Genomic DNA, 24,360 nt, shown 5'->3' on the forward strand with positions numbered 1-24,360 from the left:
ATAATGGATGTACTGTATGTGGGCGGAGAGGCACTCAAAGTGTTGTGTTTTGCATTCCTTTGGCTCGCAGACATGTTCTCACTCAGACTTTTGAAAATGCATTTTCTCACTAAATGTTTCATACTTTAGCACTGCCACTCGGATTAATAAGAAGCGAACAAAGAAAGGAAAGAAAGAAGAGGAAAGTGTTTAATGCCAATGTAGGAAGTAGTGTGCCCTTTAAGTAGTGAGTGGGAGATCCCTCACAGACTTACAATTGAAAACTTTTTTCTTTAAACCATGGCCTTGATCTTTCCCTTACCTTAACAGAGTGTTTAGTTGCCTATCCTTAGTCAAGCTCTAACCTTAAAGCTGCTACAATCAATGCTTTTAAATTAACAGTGGATCAAATGACTATGTGTATGTGAAAGAGGTCGCCAGTAGTGATGAACTGAAGTTCCCCCTCAGCTCTACTGAGCTTTCAGAGGAAAGCCAAGCTTGCCTTTTGCTGCTGTGGCTCATAGACCGTATGTAAGAAGTGGACGTAGTCACCGTGACGCCACCCATTGGTTTGTAGACTACGGTTTTGAAGCCATGGCTTGTGTCATTGCTGTTACAGCTAAGTTTTGTTTCAGTGTCAAACCTGTGTCTAGGTACAACCAGCCACTTGCCCTGTGGTCACAGCCAGTGGCTACAGTTGGCGCTCGGCCGTTGAACAAAAAGGCAGGTATTTTCCTCAGGAGTTAGTTGAAAGCAAAATGGAATGGAGCAAACTCATGGCCATCCATTAGAGGATGAGTACTCTTTTCCTTCTTCCTAAGGAAATTACCATTTGCAGATTCAAGTTTGTTTTCTAGTTGCAGCACTGCATGCAATCACAAAATTCTGCTCTTATATCTTTCAAACAGAGACTATAACCACTTACCAACTGGTTTAAGTGGCGCTTCAGTTGGTATTATGCAGAAAGTGGACATGTATACCTGGGGAAGGATGTTGGACCTTTGACCACGGTGGATGAGTGAGGAAACAATGGCTTGAAGCAAAGAGATTATAGCTAATGTGAAGCTGCAATTGTTGGTATTGAACTGCTTTCCGCAATGAATTATTTATGAGCCTTTTCTCGCCTCATTTGAATAGTTTTCCATCATATTATGCATATGATTATACAGCCACAGATATCAACTCATTGAGATGTTGTTGATCAATGAGCATGAAGTTAAGCTTTTACAGTCGAGGCTGCATGTATGATCACTGGAAGAGAATAAATAATCTTCTCACTGGGAAAAAGGAAGTTATGATTAACTGTTACTCCTGAATCACAGTTATGATTTCCTCTATGCTTTATGAAAAACGCTGAATAACAAAATGCTACTTTGCATACCAGGTCATGTCCCCTTATTCTCCTCTGACCTTTTAAATCCACTTAGTGGTAAATGTGAGGTCACATAACATCTTTACTCTCCAGTGCATTAGCAGTGCCGAGCCTGTTTGAATGGATGGCACGATGTTGGCTGCAAACCAAGACATAACATATGTCTCATTCTGAAGAGAAGTGATAACAAACCATTCCTATCCGAGGGGAAAATGCATCCTACAGCAGTCTTTGAACTGCAGAGGAAATCAGTGAAGCCAAGTCTCTGCTTGAGTTCTAGATTTAGAGCAGCAACGGAGGTTTTTATTATTTATTTTGATATCACAAGATTAATTGTACAGATAGATAATATCTAGAGTAGAGGGATGTACAGCAGATTGGAGAAAGAGAGTCAAATTATTATAAGCACTAGTCTAGTGAAGTTTTGATAGCTTTATGGCCAATAACTCAGCAGTAAATACAAAGATAAATCCAGTCTATTTTCATTTTAATACCATGGGTAGTAATAATAATAATAATAATAATACATTTGATTTAACAGCACCTTTCATGGCACTTAAGGTCACCTTACGTGACAAGAAAACAACAACAAAACATACAATAAGCAGCAAAATCGCCAGGAATAACACATCAATGGAATCGACAATAAGACAAACAATAAGCAAATGATCACCAGGAATAAAATATCAATAACATCAACAATAGAGATACAAAAAGCAGCAAAGCACCAATATTAAAACAAATGCAGTAATGCAATACTACTTGTTTAAAGTTTTTGTTAGTTTAACGTTTGTTTCAGATACCAATCCCATTCATTACTCCAAAATTTTGGGGGTTTGCTTGTTTGCAATCTTACCCAGAGTTGATAGAGTTGAAACCACGTTTTGTGTGTTTAGTACAGAGACTTGTCTGAGATGTGTTAGCTTGGCACGGGGAAGGATGGAATGGGAGAGGATCGTCTTCAGAGGAAGATTACACCTTTTGATAACTCCAAAATTGTCTTATTTACATGCTATGTGTGTTCTTAGCTGGCCGGCAAGCCACTGGTGAAACTACATTCAGCACGTACCATACCAGAGTGTAGTTCAGAGTTCTGGGGGGCTATGTAAACCATAAAGCTTCACTGTAAGGAAAGGACGTGTGGAGGGCTGTGCAGTTGCCGGGGCTAAACTAGCGTTACCTCTTGATGATCAGTGAATCCCACCAAATTGTTGGCTTACTGCTTGTTAAACCAACATTTCTCGTAGTTTATTTTACATGTTAAATACAGCAACATGTGAGCGTTAGTCTGAAGGCTTTGGAGGTTTTGGTTGCTTATTTGCTGAAGCTGGACTAAGTAACGCAAGTAATGTAACAAACAATGGATCTAATTAATTTTGCCAATGATTAATTAATAAAGTAATTACTGTCTCCTTGAGTGATACAAAACAAGTGATTGATTACACTTTTCCAAGTAAGTTGCCCAACACTGAAGGCCTCTTACCCACGTAAAATGACTAACTCTGTTTGAATCTTCATGTATTTTTTATAGTTTGCTCGTGGCTGTTTGCACTCATGGTTAGGTCCATTACACCAGTGGGATTTGACTGAAGGAAAAACAGTGTTGCTGTGGTTACCTTGCGCCCTAATATAGAATATTGGTTAAACTCTTGTAAAAGGATGTTTTAGATGTCTAGTTATCCAGTTTTAATGAAGACCTGTCAGCCAAACAGAAATAAACATTTTCCGTGTCGATTGTATAAGTGAGGTGGTTATCAAAAAATAATGCACAACAAAGGCTGTGACCACACAGGCATGGAGCTCTGGGGTATTTGCGACTACAGACTGCATTTGTTTTTTTTTATAAATTTGTATATCTTTTTTTATGCTGCACGACTTGAGCTGATTATGTATATATATTATATATTTATATATATTATATATATTTATATTTTGGTCAATATACAGTTTTCCTTTAATTACACTATGTTTGCACTATCTTTTTCAACTTTTGGGTAAAGCTGTAGCTTTGTCACAGCTAACATGAGTAGCCTTCCAGCTATGAGTGATTCATTTTGTGATGAGGCTGCTGCATGTGAGACCCATCTAAAAATAATGCAAATATCATTCAATATGTGAGAAATTATAAAAATCACCAAGTATGATAAGCAATTTGCAATGTACACTGACAACAGATAGAACCACATTATACACTGACATGCATGATTCAAGGTCAGTTCCACTCTCACATACAGTTCAAAGACACTAATCATTTAATTATCATTTAGCCTTAACCACCATTAATGCAGAATCAACCTTTACGGTAATATTTTGCTTTTGTCCTTGCTATATCTTCTCTGTAAATCACTCTGAATTCTAATTATCTCATTTAATAAGCATTGATGAAACAGTCAAATTTAACCACACCATAACGGCCTTACTGTAATTATGATGTATAGTTCATTCAGATAAAACTGCAAGCCTCCATTTTCCTCCCCACCATCATAAAACCACCGCTGTGTCGCATGAAATTGATTACATCTGTAATTCACCTCGCAGTAGCAAGGAAACACTCAACCTTTTTTATCAAACCGCTCTCAAATGGCCCTCTGCAGACCAGGGATCAATATCTGAGAGACATTCAGCTGTGAAACTAGATAGAGAGGGTGATAAGAATATAAGTTCAAATGGAGACTGTAGTCTTTGCTTTTAACAGACTTCGCTTCAGATTGATGGAAAGGTGCTACATGTATTGAATTGAATATGGCAGCATCTGTCTGTTCTAAATCATTTTCTTTTATTGGTTTTGGGATAAAGAATGGAATAGGTGAGTGCATAGGATGGTATTGATGGAAAGATTGTTTTATTAACATTTACAGACTTCGACAAAGAACAGGGGTAAGTTGCCTCTGGCCAGGCTGAGTGCTTCGACTAAACACATTCAGTAATTCTCACTGGTGGGAAGCCAATGAGGGCCAAGAGAAGGGTGGGGAAAGGGAATCGACTCTTCACAGTTTATTCTTGACTTTGGAAACAACAGTTCTTAAAACAATCTCTATTCAAGGTCTGTTTACTCACTTGTTTTGGAGCTTTTGGCCAAAGCATATGCTCTTCATCAATAGAGGATGTTTGCTCAATTGTCATAGAACAGTAGATGTTCAACCTTTCCATTATTCTGACACCCATTTCAAAGTATCAGCCAATTGAATGGGTGTTATCAGTATCTATCACTACCATTCTAATGCTTCAGATGGGCCAACCTGCACCTCCCATGTTGTGAAAGTGAAAGTGGAACTTAATGTTGTGAATTCCAACAAAATAACTTTAGGTTTAGGCAACAAAACTACTTGGTTAGGGTCAGGAAAAGATCGATCGCCACCCCAAATGGATTTGTCGCTCTTTATACTATGTCACCTGACTTCCTAGTTTGCTCCCGTATAAGTCATAATTACTATGGCCACTAGAGGTTGGCCTTGTCTTCTTGTATTCGTATCAGTGATCAACCATATCAATAGATGATAACGACCTTCTGAACCTACTAGTAGTTGTAGCAGGCCCCTTCTAACCCATATCTATGAGGCTGACTACCACTGATAACACCTATTCAATCGGCTGATAACATTTGAAGTGGGTGATTCTGAGCACTTTTAGGACTTCTCCTTCAAGTTGGTTAAAGTCACATGTTGGTCACAAGTCAAAGTGTCCTTGAGGAAGACACTTAATCCCAAATTGCTCCCAAAGGCCATAGCATTGTTGTGTGAATGAGTATTTAGATTACATCCTAATGGGCAGGTTGGCAGGTTGGCTGTGAGTGATCGGAAGACTAGAAAAGCGCTATATAAATGCAAGTCCATTTAGCATTTATTGACTTTGTAGAGAGTCAACGTCCTCAGAATAATGAGAAATGATGGAAATAAATGAAAGTTTGAAAATCTGTAGCTCCATGACAACTGAGATGCTGATGAAAGCTGTGCGACACGGTGACAAGTTTAAGTGGACCTTGAGTGCAGATTGTTTTGTCAATGACTAAATTGTTTCAAAAACTGAGAAGAAAAACACTCAAAAACTTGCTTTCAAACAGGAATCAGCAATATAAAACTTTCCGTATTGATGCAGTCAAGTGTATTGTTAGACACAATTTCCTCCTACATGTTGGTGAGGTTCATGCTAGAACACCTGTGACTCATCTTGATGAGCTCTTTACATAAGGCTTTGAGTCTCTGTAAAACCTCCACAGGGTTTGAATAAGCAGACAGTGACTAGTCTGAAGTGAAAGAAATATGTTCACCCATGGTTTTTGAATAAGTCTTGTCTGCCACATCATTTGTTTTGAGTTTATTTTCATATTTTCTTTCTGCTTCTGCACTTAGTGTTTTTGCTCTGTTATCATGACTTTCCTTTTTTGTGGCTACCTCTAAAGTTTGTATGTTGCTGTGCCCTTACAAGAAGCCCACAGGAAATGATATACACCCAAAACCACCCTATTACCGGAAAGCTGGTTTCAGGGAAATCAGGAATTCAATGCATAACTTCAGCAGAAAAGGCAACAAAGAGACAAACATACTGTGCTGAAACACCATGCATGATGTCTTCTTTATTTCCACCTTCCAAGGTGATACAATGTTTTTGGTCCCATTTGTCAGCAGGATATCTCTAAAACTTCAACAGTTTTCCAAAAGTTTTCAGTTTCAAAGAATACTATCTGGTAAATCAGTCAGACAGAGAGTACGAACACTATTTTAATTCCACTTTATTTCTGTCCTCAGGCCTGACGACGCTGCAGGTTGTGCTGGACACAGCAGCAGAGAGGAAGTGGCATGTGACAGCAATCAACGTGGGGAACCTGAAAGATGAGAGGAAGGATGAGGCCTACCGCTCTCTGTTCCAAGATTTGGAGAACAAGAAAGAGAGGAGGGTGATCCTGGACTGTGAACAGGACAAAGTCAAAGACATCATGGAGCAGGTAAAGAGTAGAATTTTTTACTACTACTACTGTCAGGCTTCATAGGCACAATGTTCAGTATTTTGACCGTCCTTGTGGGTCCTTTTTTTTAATCTGCAACATCTTTGATTGATTCAACCTGATGAACTTTGAGAGCAAAACTTAAATAACTGCAGACATTCATTGCAGCAGGTCTACTAGTGTTATCTTGACATAATGTGGGTGGCTTTGTTGTCCAAATCAACAATGTTAGCACAGGGGTTTTGGTGTTGTTGTCTTTCTTTGATGTGTCAAAGTAAGTGAGGCAGTTATTTATTTCACTGCTGACACCAGACGATCAAGCGGGTTAGGTGTACTGGGATTAAGGTAAAATAATATGGGATGCTGCTGCCATGTTTTCAGCTGTTGGAACAAACAATGCACTTACAGCGGCTGTCAGGAGTCTGACTGCTGTGGGTTGCTCAGGTCCAGTTTGTCTCCTTTAAACGTTTCCACTCCACATTTATGTGGCTTCTGGATTTGGTGTGGGAATAGAATTTAAGATTGTGGTAAACACTGCGTGAGAAAGGACTCTGGTGTGGTGGTAACTCAAGGAAGCTAGTATCTTGTCTTTTCTTATGATCCTCTCTTTACTTTAATTTTGGTTCCGTAGATGTCTAGCACTTACACTGTTGACAACATAAGGCTCGGGTTGGGTTGCTGCTGATATTATCTACTGAGCGGTGCCTAAATATATTTTGGTGATATCGGTTTCCCTTTTACAAAGCTGACGGAATGCCAATTATTACAATTGAATAGGATATTTTTCTTAATTTGGGGGTTTTTGTTTGACGTGTTTGCTTGGCTTGATATTGCATCCTGCATGACATATAAAACTAAGAGATCTGACTCGCCCTGTTTTGTTCCGAAATCCACAAAGATATTTTAAGGAGATGACTATGTAAATGAGTGTGATATTGGGTTTTGTTGCTTCCTTCCTTTTTGTATTTTCTATCATTTTGTATTTGTGTTTTCAGTGTTACAATAGAACAGTAATGCTGGGCGACACAATCTACTGATTTTGTTAACTGATTCTCAATAATGTGGTTAAATTAGGACCCAACTGAAAGTGAGACTATGTAACTATTGCTGAATAGTGGCCACCATGGCCACAATGGAAATTTACAGGATGTTAGAGAATAGTAGAGAAGAGTCAGCGAACTGATTCATGAATCACACAGCAATATCTACCTAAAGTTTGCCAACATTAGCCACCATAAGGGTCATACCAGACCAAGTTAACCAAGTAACCTAAGTAAATCACAACTCAGTCAAGCCAATAGAGAAACCAAAACAAGACACTTTTATTAACTACAGTTCATAAAACTGAACAGGAAATAAAGCTTGATTTCACACAATTAAAACATAGAATTGGTATATTCTGTTTTGTATCTGGTCATGATACTCAATTTTTAAACAGTCAAAAAGCAGGGAAAATAAAACAATCTCTCATTACATGAGAATAGAACAAGTGTGAATAACTAGGAAATTATCTGTAGTATTTGTATTCATTTGTATGTAGGAAATGCTAACAACCCTTTTGTCCTTTAATTACTCCTGTACTGAAGGATGGAAATTATATTCAGACAAAATATGTGCATTGGTGCAGCACTTTGAAAAACAACATTGTCATGGAGCCGGCAGCCCAGCAGATGTAGAAAGGCACCATAACAATTACGCTAATTGTTCATTTAAGCTGTAAACAAAACTGCAATTAAAGGCAAAACAGATGCACATAAACAGGTTATATTTACTCTACCTTTTACCCAGGAGAGAGGCTTATCGATTAGCATTTAAAGCATGCCAACGTCTGTTTAGCCGGATGCTGAATGAAATCAATGCCCACAGCCTCGGTACCTGTTTATCTGGGAAAAACAGAATCAGTTCAGGTGGACGTTTCTTGCTTCATGTCAAAGACATTCACGTAGGAGATACAAGACGTCATTATTCAAATCTGCTTCAAGTTGCGGCCCCTGACAAACGGAGGTGCCAGTCAAGCAGCAGGATTAGTTTCAGGTGTGTCATTTATGTGAGGTACAGAAATGGTACATAGCTGAGATATTTCTGTTATTTTCCGCTTTTCTGCTCCACTGATAAGGGAAGCGTATTTGCAATTGGATATCTCTATCAGCATGTGTGACTGTGAACGCCACCGTTCTTTTGTTTCATTCAGTGATAATGGCCACGACTGTCAGCCATGTTAGGGTTGGTAGTGACAAATTATAATGTCTGAATATAATATCTTATCTCTGGTTGTCACACTCTCGATCCATTAAGGAATTACAATGAAAGTTGTCCAAAAATAATACTGATAACAGAACAAGCTTTGAAATAGCTGGCAATCACATAGTGAGTGATTTTAAAAACTCTATTACAAAAGAAAACTGTATAGAAGAACTTGTTTCAGACACTTTTATAATGCTAATGCTAATGTTTGCCTGAGATGTATTTCTTTATTCCAGTGGGAGCTTATACTTTGTGTGTCTCATAACCCTGCAGGTCATCACAATTGGCAGACATGTTAAAGGCTACCACTACATTATAGCCAATCTGGTAAGTTGACACAATTTCTACATTTGTTCAAGGATTGTGTTATCACTTTATATGTTTATAAAAGGTCTCACATAGGGAGATAACATCTGAGTCTCAATTTTATGTTTTCAGGGTTTCATTGATGGGGATTTAACCAAAATCCAGTATGGCGGTGCCAACGTGTCGGGCTTTCAAATTGTCGATTTCGATGATCCTTTGGTGTCCAAGTTTGACCAGAGATGGGAGGCCCTAGAAGAGAAGGAGTATCCTGGTGCCGACAGTAAAATAAGGGTGAGTTAAAGCATGCGCACATGCCTCAGTGCGTGTGAAGATACTCACATATTTTATTTTTCTTTATTTGCACGGCAGGGTAGTTGGTTGAAAATGTCTTTGCAAGCACTTAAATGTGGCTCAGTTGCTCTAATGTAAGTAAAGGATGCTGTCTCCATCTGAATCACCCCCTTTACAGCCACACCGTGTGCATTATTAAACACTACTCTGAGTAATGATTCTTAAGTACTGTTACATAAACTCACATACATGTTCCCATGAGCTGAGTGCTAGCATGTTTAATACAAATTGTATCGTTACATGTAATGAAATTGAAATCAGGATGTTATGATATTGAATCGTGAAAATTATGTAACTAATGATGATAATGATGTAACTGATATAGTATCAGCTCTCAGAACTGAGCTCGCCTCCCACTCTTTTTCTCCAAGAGATACTATAAACCATTCACATTTGAAATATCAGCCATCGCCAAAAATATTCTCCCACCTTCTGTCTGCAAAGTTGTGAGAAGTTCAACATCTTTTTTATTGCCACACAGCCAGGCTGTTGCAAGTGGTTCAAGTCTGGATGAAAAATCACTTTGACATTTACAACGCAGAACAAACTAGTGCAGCCCAGACCATAAATACAACAGAAAAAATGAAAAGACCACTTGACATAGGCTATAATACGCATTCTAATTAGGACAAGATGCTTAAATACCAGGGAGGATAATGAACAGGTGGTGCAGTGTGGGTGTGTCTTTGTGTTTAGAACTTCAGAAGAGGATCAATCAGTGGCTCATGTTGGTTGCCTCACTTGTCGGATAGGTGAATTTAAGGTTAGAACTTAGAGTTAAAGCCTCTTTTATCAACTAATTATTCTAACCCTAATAAAATTGATGAGGCGAGGTTGTGTTCAACCTTCATGGTTTGACTTGAGGCACAGAACAGACACCTCCTATGTAGTTTGTCTCAAACTATTGCAGATTGATATTTAGATACCTGGAAGCTGATGGGACAAGTTACAAAGCCATCAGTGAAGCAAAGCATCTAATTCCTGCAAATTACAACCCCACAGATTTGCTCGTTTTACCCAAATGGAATGAAATTGTTGGGAAATCTGTCCAGTAATAACAAGTGACAGAATATAACTATGTCCTGAGGTCTCTCACCAGTATTATATATTGTGCTTCTCATTTCTCTCTCAACATGTAAAGTTACATCTTTAAAGGATGAGACTGAAACAACCCTGTCTCCCACAAAATGATGTTCCCATTCAACTAAACTGCATTCTCCTTTCAAAGGATAATTTTCGCCCATATTACAGTCACAATTTTAAACAATTGTTAAAAGTTTGTAAAATTCAACATGGTTAATATTGTAAAATGTTTTCTGAAAATAAACAGAACAAAGAATGCAATACAACTACTTTGTTAGGTTCATCATGGTTTGGCTTGAAATTACTGTTTTTTACGTTATTTACGTATAAATTTAAATAAGTGAATGTTGACATTTAGTTTCCAATGGGACTCAAACAGCAGTCTTCTAGGTGAAAGTCCTATGTTTGTTTGACCCATCCACCACCCCAAACTCCATTTTATGTGGACTTACGCGGACTATCATTACAAACGTCTTTGTGATACGTCAAAAACACACGTAATCCGTAACAAAATTCCCTTGAAACATAATTCATAATGCAGTTTCCTTTTATGGGTACTTAATTTGTTGTTTGGACTGAAAATACCCTAAATTTCTGTCAACAAATCCCAAAAGACCAGAACCAATCAAATTTGCTGTAGAATATGTTACTCAATCAGGAGTAAAACTTTTTGTTTTGTGTGGGTTCAACTCAAAATAAACTATAGTGTCCTTGTATATCATGCAATGAATGAACATGCCATTCAGTGCAACGGAATAGATGATTGATGAGTTTTAACAGTTCTTGAACAACACAGGAATAAACTATATCAGGTTTGGGAGAGAGCTAGCGTTATGGTTAGGAGTTAGGGTTAGGCTTAGGAAGTCCTACCTCTCTGACAACCCCATTCCCAACATCTATTTCCATTGTCTTGCCCTAGTACACATCAGCGTTGACGTACGACGCCGTTCAGGTGATGACGGAGGCCTTCCGCCACCTGCACAAACAGCGCATCGACTTCACCAGGAGGGCCAACAATGGGGACTGCCTGGCCAATCCTGCCGTTCCCTGGACTCAGGGAATGGAGATCGAGCGAGCACTGAAACAGGTAACACATTACATATGCTCACATCCTTTTGTTGGTGAAGACTTGTTGCCATGGTAACAGCAGATCTCCCTCAGGAAATGCACAAAACACCCACAGACAGTACTTCACATTTAAAGACTGGTGTTTTCACTGTGCATGTGGATGCGCGCAGATATGCTGACAGCTATTCTTCAGAAGAGAAACAGAGGTCTACCCACAGACTGTCCTCTGAGCTTTGAATCAAGACAAGATTAGATTCCTTCCTGCTGAGAAATGAAGCTTGACAGCCAAAGTGGATCCAAAGTGTTTCTTTAGGTTGTAGCTACAGGTTCTGAACTTGGAATTCAAGTTAAAACATGTAAGTGATTCTGCCTTTTGAGCCAAGAGCAACTGATAACAGATCTCAATAGAAACTCTGGACTTTAGGTTACTGCTATTCATATTCAGAAAACATTTACTTTATCTGAAATTACAACCTTGGGGTACAACCTTCAGCATCTGAGGGGATATACTCAAAGAAAAAGTACCTGTCAAATATGTGAATCATATTTTATGAAGACAAAATGCCTATGATGTTGCGCCAACAGTTCAGGGTCATCAACCAACTGGCGGGATGCTCAAAGGTTTTTCCTTTTATCTGTATCTCTACCACTGTGACTTGTGAAAAGTCCCTGTTCTCGCCCCATTGGCCATGAGGCACCGTGGAGAAGGACATCCACAACTAAACTATATCCAGGGTGAGAGCTTTGTGATGATTGGAGCGTTGGTAGGTAATGTCTCAGAGGCCTTGTTCACACCTGGCATTAGAATGCGTCTCCACAAATGCGTCTTGAGTGACCACTTAGGATATGATCTCACTTCCCCGCTATATATGCAAATAAACATGTAGTAAACACATAGCTAATACAGCCGACGTTGCAACTCAAGATTACAGGAATGTCTGTTGTAGCCTAATGCCCTACATATTTGTGAATTCGGCCGTACAGAGCTTCAGAGAGCCGGGGGTGATTTGATCAGTACTTGGCTTTGATGCCATCGCCTGCTACACAGGAAGTTTGGATATGTATGTAAAAGATGAGGAATAGCTGCCTTAAACCACCCCATGGGGACAAGACAGGGAGTTACTGGGCCGGGATCAAACACGTCAGATGGTAAGCCCATGATTTATTCACATGTTTTATGAGAAATGAAATCCATTCAACATGTTTGTCAGGCTTCAAGGATACACCCAATGCGTTTTGATTAGAAAAAACTGCATTCAAACATTACTGTGTTTACAAGAAAACTCCACAGGATACTTTCAAGCCTCCTTCTGGTCCTTTTCTGCCTTGGCCATTTTGCTATTTCAGTTGGCTGCCAATAAAAGAAGAGATGGAAAATGTTTTTCAAGTGTCTCAACACACGCTGGACAGCGATAGTTTCCTCGACATGAAACCCCATTTGAAGTCATTAAGGATCATGGCATTAACTTTGTAGAAGAGGAGAGACTAACAGAACGCCCATCTCCACTGTGCTTCCTGGCCAACAAAGTTCAGAGGCTTCTCGCAAGCTTACATGTCTCCTTCCACTTTAACTTACATCCAACTACCTGTTTCAATCAGAATGCGGTGTGATGAATTATGCAAAACACATCAAAAAGCTGTTTTCATGCGACAGAGCGGTCGTAGTGTACATGCTGTGTCAGCCAGTTTTTAGATGCCATGTTGTGACAGTTTGATTTTCTGTCTCAAAGGTGCGTGTGGAAGGCCTGACGGGAAACATCCAGTTCGATCAACATGGCAAGCGAGTCAACTACTCAGTGAACATAATGGAATTAAAGACGAACGGTCCCGTAAAGGTAAGCGTCTGGACGGTCACCTTATCTAGAAATTAAGTTAAATAGTTTATTTTTTATTTTTTTTATCTTGTGGATGGTTTGAATTTGAGGACCAGATTATGTACAGTAGCACGACAGATTAATCGTACACATGTTTCATGGATATTACTGTTTTTCATCCCGACAGATTGGATACTGGAATGAAGTTGACAAAATGGCTGTCACCAAATCGGATGTCTTTGCAAATGACTCAACAGGAATGGAAAACAAAACAGTTATTGTCACAACCATCTTGGTAAATACTATAATATATGATTGCATAACTAAGTATAAACTGCTTTAATTGTCTTTGCAGTGTCTCCCTACTGGTGATAAATAGCTGGGGAAACAGTTGGCTCCCAATCCGACATATGGTGCCACATTTTCCAATGCCAAGGACAGCCTTAATCATTTATTTTAACATAGAACTTTATTTGATTTAGACTGAATTTGGCTGTATGATTGAGGTATTTTAATCTCACATTTTCCATTAAGGAGAGGATACTTCTGTATGAATCTTGTCTTCAGACTGGTAACCTGAATAACAAAAGGCCGCTAATGCCTTGCTACAACAATGCGCTTTGTTTTAGACCAGTGTATTCATAATATCCTGTCATGGTGATGTAAAACCCTTGTTTTTGAAGCTGCTTTTAGCATTGTAGGCTAATTAAAACCTCTTGTGCTGATCAGTGTTTTCTGTTTTTGTCTCTGTCCTTCAGGAAGCTCCGTATGTGATGCTGAAAAAGAACTCTGACCTTCTTGTAGACAATGACCGCTACGAGGGTTACTGTGTAGATCTGGCGGCGGAGATAGCGAAGCACTGCGGCTTCAAATATCAACTGAAAATAGTGAGCGATGGGAAATATGGAGCCAGAGATGCAGAGACCAAAATCTGGAACGGGATGGTTGGAGAGTTGGTGTATGGGGTGAGTTGTCTTTAACAAGAGGTAACTTCAGTCCTTGATTAACACCACATGCCACTCATTCTGGTTCTTTTGTTTTGTCTTTTGGTTTTATAGAAAGCAGACATTGCTGTCGCTCCTCTGACCATCACTTTGGTACGAGAGGAGGTGATTGACTTCTCCAAACCCTTTATGTCTCTGGGAATCTCTATCATGATAAAGAAACCTCAGAAGTCCAAACCAGGAGTCTTCTCTTTCCTGGACCCGCTGGCCTACGAGATCTGGATGTGTATCGTTTTTGCCTACATCGGTGTCAGCGTGGTGCTGTTCCTCGTCAGCCGCTTCAGCCCGTACGAGTGGCACACTGAAGAGTATGAAGATGGGCAGATCCAGACCAATGAGTCGACTAACGAGTTTGGCATATTCAACAGCCTCTGGTTCTCCCTTGGAGCCTTCATGCGCCAAGGCTGTGACATCTCACCTAGGTAGGTCACAACAATCAACGACTGCAGTGTTTTTCTCAGTTTAATTAACCAAAAATAACTTGTGACATCATGCATTTATAACTTGGAATACAAGTGTGCTTCATCACATTTCACAGTAAATGCTCACAGTGGTTATTGGCAGCTGTGATTTTGCAATTGCGAGACAACCAATGTATCTTTAGCTATGCTGGAGGTCTGTTTTAGTGAAGTATCAGTATCTATTATAATCAATGGACAAGGAGGATGATTTAATTTGTCAATTCACTCACATTTCTATCTGCATCAACAGGTCTGTTTTTCAACTGTCCAACCCTTTAGTCAATGAAAGGACATTTCTAAACCTAATGACAGTAACTACTTTGAAATTACTGCTAACAAGCTAATTTTAGCATAATCAAATGCGAAATATTAGCACATCATACTAAAATGCTAAATTTGAGCATGTTACAATGCTAGCATGATAAAGGAAAACAAACTCCCATTGCTCCGAAAATACAAATTTGTGTTACGAATTGGACCACATGGCTAATCTGATTGGTTTACCCTGCTATTCTTACCCTAACTAATGCCTAAACCAACCAACCCAACCAACAATGGAAACTAGTGATAAGAGGCAGCGTGGTGGGTCATGCCTTTGCCAGTAAAAAAAAATCTTGCAGGTCTGATGATGTCATTTTGCATAATAATTAGCCATGTGCTTACGTTTGTTGCACAGAAAATGTGTATTTGCAGAGCAATGGGCCTTCAGAACAATGGCCGTTTGGTTATGGGATAATGGACAAATTGTTGGACAACTGGGCTTTTGGTCCAATGGGACCTTTTGGATTATTGGGGTTTCGCAATAAGGAGCCATTGGAAAGATGGACATTTACATTGCCATCTGTAGTTACTGCAGAGCAATTAAACTCTTTGATTTAGCCAACAATTACTTTTCTTCTGCTGCCACACACAAGACAACATTTTTCTTATTCCTGCAAGAATCTTTAGAACTATTAAAAAAATTGTCTTTTTGATATTTAGCCATCTGACACTGTTGTTTTCTGGTTGGTAATGAGCTTTACAATCTCATGGGGCCACTAGCAGGGCTGTAAATATTTCAACGTACGCAGGGTCACTGTTGGAAGGAGCAGTCCTGCTGTGTAATCATTTATTTATCAGTGGCTAAAAAATGATATCATATCTGCTATTGTTCTCTGTGATTGTTTATGCTTTTATGTTGTATTTTCTACACATCCTATTAGTCTTGTTTGTACTGTGCTTGCATTTATTAACAGAGTTAGGCAAATGGTTCTCCTTAATTAATTCAGTGTCATATAAAGTTTTGTGAATACAGATTTAATAACTTGTGACAGCAGACACTTGTAAGTAAGGTTAGAGTCATGTGTTCCACAGAGATGAATCAACATGTCTTCTACATATCATCCCGATGATGTGAAGGTTGTCAGCATAACTCCACATCAATATATTGTTAGTTTATTTCTTCAACTGAAGCAAGGCTGTCCTTCCTCTATGCATTTGTTGAGCTTGTTTGTTTCTTGGAGGCATGTTATTAAACCCTAGACAGAACCTCAGCATATTACTTTAAGTATAGATTTAATATTATTGCACACTGCAGAGGGTGCAGCAAATCATTGTCAACTATAATAATATCAGGGGTATGAATAGAAAAATTTCTTTAGATTAATTTGTTTGTTCATGCATTCGTTACAATGTGTAGGATTTTGACAAAACTCAGAGAAATCAAACTACTAACCCCTGAACATTTTTAGTCATAAGTCAAATCAAGATGACATTTGTTATTGATGGGTCAAAGGGGGGCTTAATTTGTGGGGGACATCATGTTTACTTCTAAAACAATTTGTAATAATCTGACAACATCCAATTCAATTGAATCACATCCAACCACATCACTGTAGTTGCATAATCTTTTGTTGATGCTGAATGATTTGTTAAAACAGTGTAAAGTAACCGTTGAATGATAACAAACACAAGCGAATATGTCTTTATTTGTTTTTCCAATAGATCACTGTCTGGGCGCATTGTTGGCGGCGTTTGGTGGTTCTTCACTTTAATCATCATCTCCTCCTACACCGCCAACCTGGCTGCTTTCCTAACTGTCGAGAGGATGGTCTCTCCCATTGAAAGTGCAGAAGACCTGGCAAAACAGACCGAGATAGCGTATGGGACTCTGGACTCTGGCTCTACTAAAGAGTTTTTTAGGGTAAGAGGTACTCTTGTTGTATTCTACACCTGTGGAAACAAGGTTTTAAGTTTTAGCTTTAGTAGCTGAAATGCAACATACTTCACTTCTCGGTGAACCAAACTCCTCAGCTGAAATTACAACTTGATGAAGGAAATTAAATCTTCCTTGAAGGAGTATCTTGAAATTCCAGTAGGTGGTGAGATTTTGTCCCAAAACATGGACTGAAAATTGAGTTTTGAATGACATAACTCTGCACCTGGCAAAGCAATCTTGAAGTCATGAAAAAAAAACGACCAACCTCCAAGAAATATATATTATAGAGTTAAAATCATATCAGCATCACATTCAATGTTTGGAGGAAGAAATAATGGAGGCTTTTATAATTTGATTGTATTAACAGCAAGTGCTTCTTCCATTGTCTTTTTTCCAAACAGCGCTCAAAAATTGCCCTCTTTGACAAAATGTGGACATACATGCGCAGTGCGGAGCCCTCCGTGTTTGTGAAAACCACAGCCGAGGGGGTTCTGAGAGTCCGGAAGTCCAAGGGGAAGTACGCCTACCTGCTAGAGTCCACAATGAACGAGTACATCGAGCAGCGGAAACCCTGCGACACCATGAAGGTGGGAGGCAACCTGGACTCCAAAGGCTACGGGATCGCCACGCCCAAAGGATCCTCATTAAGGTGGGTGGAATAGTATAACAATGTGTCCAATGTTGTTATAGTATCCCACCTACCCTGATGTAGCTTTGCTTATTTGTCTCTGGTTTGTATAAGGAGATGAGGTAATGCCCATTCCCCTTCAAATTCTTTAAACACCATTGCAATTTATTGTAAGTCGATAAATTGCAAAAAAATGTTTTGTCATTTTTTTGAATATTTGAGTATTTGACAAATTTCCTGCAATAGTTTCCCAAATTCTTATTGTTAACGACTATAGTGAGAATCATTACTCCTATCCAGGCTGGATTTCAGCTGAGGTTTTTAAGACCTATTCTAATTAATTACTATTATTAATAAGATTTTGAATCTTAATTTGAACCTCTTCTATAGCTTCACCCATTTAATCTAAATTTAGATTGCTCTCCTGTAGTCTTTCTGTCTAGTACTGTCCTAGCTTATGTCTTTTTCTATGTTTCAATATGCTTAACATTTTTGCCTTGCTGTTCTGCCCTTTTTCTTGTTTGATTAACTTTGAATGATTGATTAATTTGCATATTTATGATAAGATATTTTAGGAATGTATAGTTAAATGTCTATTTACTTAATGTGTTTTTGCTAAACCCTTGCAGTACACTCGCTTTTCTTAATGACTTAATGAACATTTCCTTTGTGGAAAATAATTGGAAGTAACAAACAAATGGTATACCAACTGTTAATTGTGGCACTGCTTGGGTTTCAATATGTATTTAATATTCACTGTATAATGTTCATTATTGAAGCCATTTAGATATAGATTTAGATAGCAATAGCCTTTTGCTCAGTGTGCCCCTCAATTGGATCAGTTGCACCAAAAACTCCCTCCATCCCTAAACATAGTATAGATTATGGGTAGTTGGGTTAGATGGTGATTTCTTTGGGAAATGTTGCATGCTTTTTTTGACATATTTCCATGAGGTCTAACCATTTTTTCCCCATTACTGCTGTTCTGCTGTCTCTCTTTTAGTGGAGTCACTTGCCAGACACTGTTATATGTATGTTGTGGATGTGAGTACGTTGCTGTAGCCACTAGTCGCCCTAGTCTTAGCACTCTGTCCTCTCTGTTGTGTTACGGCTAAGCTCTGCCACCTTTGACAAACATTCATGTTGCACACATTTGATCCTGATTATATATATCAGATAGCTATTTTGTGATAGAACTACCCAAATACCATGAGAGGGGAGGGGGGTAATAGACGTAAATCAACTATTTTTTAATCTCTAAAATGAGGGAGTGATAGACAGACAATTGATAAGTGGCTCACCCTGTCTTACAAGTATGTTTTATCGTTTCAAGAAATGCGGTTAACCTCGCAGTACTAAAACTGAATGAGCAAGGCCTGTTGGACAAATTGAAAAACAAATGGTGGTACGACAAAGGAGAGTGCGGCAGCGGGGGAGGTGATTCCAAGGTCAGCCCCAGTGAGCAAAGTGATGGGTAACTCATTGCAACTCCCAAAAGTAAGCAGCAAACCAGCACAGGATCCCAATCCACACTGACAGCAGGCCAGTCACCTGCTGAATCAGCTGCACAGCCAGCAACCCTCAGCAACCTGAATCACCAACACATTCTGTAGCCGACAATCAGGTCGCCAAAGAAAGTTCAAGATGCGTACCACGAGCTCAGTAGCTTGGCCTCTTCCCATTGGCTCACTGTACTACAGTATATCTGTTGCCCTTGCTGCTTACTTCAGGCGATACGTTAATGCACATTTGGCTCTGCAAAACTCGCTTTTGCTTAGGCCAAATGGCGCATCAACGTCTATCGCCACTGCAACGGAAAGAAGAGAAAGAAATGTAAGAAAGAGAATCAAAGACAGAAAAAAAAGTTTAATCAGTGTAAATGTAATAATAACATAAAATAACATTGATAATGTTATTTATGTTATTTTCCACGTGAAGAACGCCAGTAAACCTTGCGGTATTGAAACTCAGTGAGCAAGGAGTCTTAGACAAGCTGAAAAACAAATGGTGGTACGATAAGGGTGAATGTGGAGCCAAGGACTCTGGAAGTAAGGTTAGTCGCTGCAGGTTCTATGTGATTCAAGCACACTCATAATTATTAGTGGGAATGACCCCATTTAAAGTAATGATAAATCATTTCAAGCAAATGCACAAACAAAGCATGAGATGCCTTGGTAAGATGTAATTTACTAATGCCTGCAGACTTACTAATGATTAATACCATTTATATTATTTTATAATACAGTAATGCATGCAATGTCATTCTTGAAATGTGCACTCCTTTTATCAAAATGACCCGTTAAATCCTCTTTTTCCAGCTCCCCAATTTCCAAAGAAATGGAAAGCTTTTTTCTTACAAAAAAGCTTTTATGAGATATTTATGAATTTAATAATTTGGACGCAGCTATACACAAAGGAAAACGCTCACAGCACTGAATACTGAAATCTGACAGTGATTGGCTAATCTCTGGACCATCTATAAAGGGTGTCCAATGGTGTTAAATGTCCTCTCTGTTGTATTTGTATCACTGTCTTTCACTGTGTAGTACTGTGTGAGTCTTGTGTTTTTCTTTTTATTTGCGTGGCCTCGTGTTGATCTTAGTGTGTTATTAATGGAGTTCACACTGATTTCACAGACAACAGTTACCTCTCACTTGAAATTAATCACAAATTATAAGAAAATCCACCATTTAAAAAAAAAAATCAAATAGCAAACCGTTCCTTCACCTACCCTTTTTCCCAGTGTTCATGAAATCAATTACATCAATTATTAATGAAATGATCCGTGTGAAAAAAAAATGAAGCACTTTGATCTGAGTGATTCTCTTTCCTCAGTTGGCACTTGTTTCTTTTCCTTGATAATTGATACTCACCTCTGTCTTGTCACTTCTTAAATACTCCCAACTTTTAAACATGTAACTGTAACTGTGTTGTCTATGGCTGTCTTGTTTCCACACACACATATATTGTGCACCACTTTGAGAAGGTAGAGCCCTATGTATCCATTTGGCATCCACCTTAAATGAATACATGGGTGTTTTATATACGCTAAAGAAAACTTTACTGTACTGTATGTGTCAGACCCCAATTGGTTTATTACTAAGCTGTCTTCCTTCTTGTCTCTGTCTATAAGTAAAGGTCTTTGAGCACGTTTGTAACAGCTTAGCCCTTTGTAATGGGCAACCCATGTAAATGGTCCTTCTACAGTACAAATTTCGGATAAGATCCACAACACATAGACTGTATATGCACTGCAAACAAACTGCTGCTGCATTTCATTATGATTACAGTACTAACCTTACCCACTACATTGCTTTAAATTTACCCAAAATGAAAAAAAAGCACCTGTGTGTTATGTCTTGTTATTTTCTGTGCTTTTTAGATATTATTGGCTGTCAAAAGAAATATTAAATATAGTGGTGCATTTTTGTGCATTTTTAGTTTTTGTTGTGGATGTGATTGTTTTATTTGTGTACATTTTTTAAAATCTTTCAACCTTTGGCCTTTGCCCCGCCGCTGACCTCTGTCTCGTGTGCACTCCGCAGGAGAAGACGAGCGCCCTCAGCCTGAGCAACGTGGCTGGGGTCTTCTACATTCTGGTCGGAGGACTCGGTTTGGCCATGCTGGTGGCCTTGATTGAGTTCTGTTACAAGTCCCGAGCCGAGGCGAAACGAATGAAGGTGGCAAAGAATGCACAGAATATTAACCCAACTTCCTCGCAGAATTCACAGAATTTTGCAACTTATAAGGAAGGTTACAACGTATATGGGATCGAAAGTGTAAAAATTTAGGGGGTAGGGAACGAGGATTTCATAAATTCCCCCCAAATGCACGCTTTTTTGGCTCCATCCGTTCCATCCCTCAGTGTTAGTGAATGAAGAGGTTGGCCAAAGGATCGTATGTAATGGTGATTTATGATTTAATGAGAGAGAGAGAGATATCCCCCTTTTTAAAGACTAAAACTGTGTTTGTCCATTTAAGTTTCCTTGCTATTTTGAAACCATTTTCATGTATGACTGTTGATGGCCATGCTTGTTAATACCTCTGTCCTAGTAACACATTTCAACAATAATGCTTGCAATGACCATGCATAATGCCTTTACATGATCATTTGAATCTCGCATTGTGTTACCCATGGAGATCACGTTAAGTTCTCATCTACATTGTCATGTTTTTGAACATTTATAATCTTTTAAGTTTACAGATGTGGAGATACTCTAACCTAACATGTTGCTTCCTTGTTCTTGTATGCGTGTGAATGTGTTAATGTTTGTGATTGCTTGCTGTCTGCGTGTACACGTGACTTTTCGTGCGTTTAGATGACCTTTGGGGACGCCATGAGGAACAAAGCGAGACTTTCCGTCACTGGGAGTACTGGGGAGAATGGTCGGGTGATGACTCCAGAGTTTCCCAAAGCTGTCCACGCTGCCCCTTACGTGAGACCTGACATGGGACTAAACGTCAGCCTGACAGATCTGTCCTGATCAATGAGAAACTTCTGAGTGCCTTACAATGGTTTCAATAGAGCGATTTTTTTCTTGTCCTTGCCCTCCCTCCTTCTGTTCTGGCGCTTTTTCTGTCTCTGTCTGGTGAAAAAGGAAAGGTAGGAGATGGAGGCTTCATTTTGTGTCTCACAAAGACTTGTATTGTTGCTCTCTGTCTCTATTTCGCACCGTATAAAACACCTGTCTCTCTCTCTGGGTGGAATTACATCTCGGAATATAAAATGGAGGCTCTTTTTTTCTATACTGATGACATCACGCTTTCTAACTGTCTGGACTGAGACGGAAACGAGGGCTTGATTGACGGCAACGGCTGCTTCTGGGAGTTTCAGTCATCTCAACTGTGTTTGTGTGTCTGAGTGTGTGTGTGTGAAGAGCGTGGGTGTGTGTGCGTCTTGGGAAGATGTCGTCAAAAACACACTGTTTCTGTAGCCACCACCGCCAAACAGGATTTTCAAGCACACTTGATATCATCTGCATTAAGATGTGAAATTGTCCTTTTTTTTTCTAAGAAAATCTAGAAAAAAGTTTATTGAAAAAAAATATTTTTATGTATTTTCACAAAATAGCTTTTAAATAAACTTGCTTACATACTGGTTGGATATAAACATCTTGTGAGTATTAAGAAAGAAAAAAATACTAAACAGCTTCTAGTTCCATATTTTTAAAGCCAAATACATTGCATATGGGGCTGAGATGTTGAAATCATGTAATTAATTCCTATTCTAAACTTTCCTGTATATTTTATTCTTTAACATTTGGTGTTGATATGAAATATATGTCAATGCTTGACATTTGGAATCAATCCTTCTATGTTTTTCTTGTTAGAGTTGGTGCAGCGATTTTTGCTTTATTCTTTTGTCCCTTTGTTTGCTTCAGTGCTTTTGTTGTTTGTATTTTTTCTGACGAGAACCAGGGTTGTTCTACTTTGAAGAGGAAATTAACCTGTTTACACGCCATCAATGCAAAACAACAAAAAAAAATAGTATGGTCTGGTATTATCGCATCACATTTTGAAGTGACATCAAAAAGAGGCATCGACATCCACATGGTTTTACGTGGTGGTTTTAAAATGCCAAATAAGTAAGAGTGCCAAATTCTAGTGCCAGTAGATATGAATATAGTCTTAATATAATCAATCACTGTCATCTCAGTGAATGTAAATGATACATTCTGTAACTTTTGTAACTAGGTGTACAGTTGGTGGCAATGACAGTGCTAATACAATAGCCTTTACGCTTTGTTTTCCAGTCTCCATGTGTTTTGAATTGATCTGACAATAAAGTAGCACCAGTTGCATGTTGTTGCCGCAGATACTACATACGTTTATTTCATTACTGCCAAACATGCGTTTTCATTTTAATGTTGAAGTTGTGAGGTTAATTGTTTGAAATTGGAAATACAATGTTAGACATATATACAATATATACATATATACATATATTTTATATAAAAAGTTTGAATATGAACAATTATAGCCCCTTTTCATTATGGCGTCAAAGCTACTCTGCTTCCATTAAATACTAAATTTGGTTACTTATTCAGAAACTACAGTTTAATTTATTTGTTTCAGTTATGCAGTCCATAAGTTACTTACCAAACTTATACAGACGAGCACTTCTAATTATAAGACACCTTTTTATTTTATTTTATTTTATTTTATGAAATTGACCTATGAAGAGTCCTCTACTGCAACAGAAAGGGAGGTGAACTGTATTATTATTATCACTGTTGTTTTTGTAATCAACAATAGAAACATATACCGTAGTTGCTTATCAATTTCATCGCATATTCAGGCTATTCTCACTGACATTTTGTATATGGAATGTGTGCTAACTTGTTTATTTTTTGGGACTCTTTCTAAATAAAAGTGGCTGATCTCTTGTTATCTCCGAGCGTGTGTCATTTATTCAGGACGAGGAAATCATCACAGAACAAGTGATGAAAGGTTTTTTCTTTAACCGTGGTAATTAAATGTTTTAAATGGACAGAAAGGTTTAATGAGATGAAACATGATTAGTTAACTTACTTAAATACAACCAAAGGTGAGTTTGGTCTGTCTTTCAGACAACCAGGAGCTAAGGGGTTGTATGAGGTTTTTATCCAGTGTAGGTGTATTACTTTCACTAGATGGCGGTTGGTGCGCCCCCAGTTTGAGGAAAGAGACAGGAGCAAAGCAATAGAGTGCCGACGGGCACGGCAGAAGAACAAATTTTAGCCACCTAAAATAAAAAGGTTCACTTTAAAAAATGTCATTATCCATTTAAGTGTACGCTATATTTAGAATATTATCACCGCTTTACCTTGCAGTCAGACCCCTTTCCTTCTCCTTTCCGACACGGAACTGAACTGGAAGTGAAAGTTATTCGCCATCGGAAAATATTCTAAAAATAGCGTACACTTAAACAG

General features: G+C 38.6%; 1 protein-coding gene across 6 annotated transcripts in view; it reads left to right on the top strand.

Moving 5' to 3' along the window:
• gria2b (glutamate receptor, ionotropic, AMPA 2b) overlaps nt 1–23,839 on the top strand; it is a 58,716-nt gene extending 34,877 nt beyond the window's left edge. Inside the window, exons 4-16 of one of the 6 annotated variants that reach the window (XR_005208171.1) lie at nt 6,097–6,293; nt 8,811–8,864; nt 8,976–9,134; nt 11,197–11,364; nt 13,076–13,180; nt 13,347–13,454; nt 13,918–14,124; nt 14,218–14,585; nt 16,608–16,806; nt 17,223–17,470; nt 18,783–18,897; nt 19,388–19,502; nt 20,995–21,129. Coding sequence is in view for 5 of the 6 variants with exons in the window: in XM_037780128.1 (XP_037636056.1) it covers nt 6,097–6,293; nt 8,811–8,864; nt 8,976–9,134; nt 11,197–11,364; nt 13,076–13,180; nt 13,347–13,454; nt 13,918–14,124; nt 14,218–14,585; nt 16,608–16,806; nt 17,223–17,470; nt 18,783–18,897; nt 20,995–21,129; nt 21,769–21,933 (2,228 nt within the window). In the remaining variant the exon portion in view is untranslated. Of the gene's footprint in view, nt 1–6,096; nt 6,294–8,810; nt 8,865–8,975; nt 9,135–11,196; nt 11,365–13,075; nt 13,181–13,346; nt 13,455–13,917; nt 14,125–14,217; nt 14,586–16,607; nt 16,807–17,222; nt 17,471–18,782; nt 18,898–19,387; nt 20,855–20,994; nt 21,244–21,768 lie in introns of those variants that run through there. The other 5 variants (XM_037780131.1, XM_037780130.1, XM_037780128.1 and 2 more) reach the window with 5 other exon arrangements.
• Nucleotides 23,840–24,360: the final 521 nt, after the last annotated feature.

The sequence above is a fragment of the Sebastes umbrosus genome, chromosome 9 (assembly GCF_015220745.1).
Source record: "Sebastes umbrosus isolate fSebUmb1 chromosome 9, fSebUmb1.pri, whole genome shotgun sequence".
NCBI classification, from domain to species: Eukaryota; Metazoa; Chordata; class Actinopteri; order Perciformes; family Sebastidae; genus Sebastes; species Sebastes umbrosus.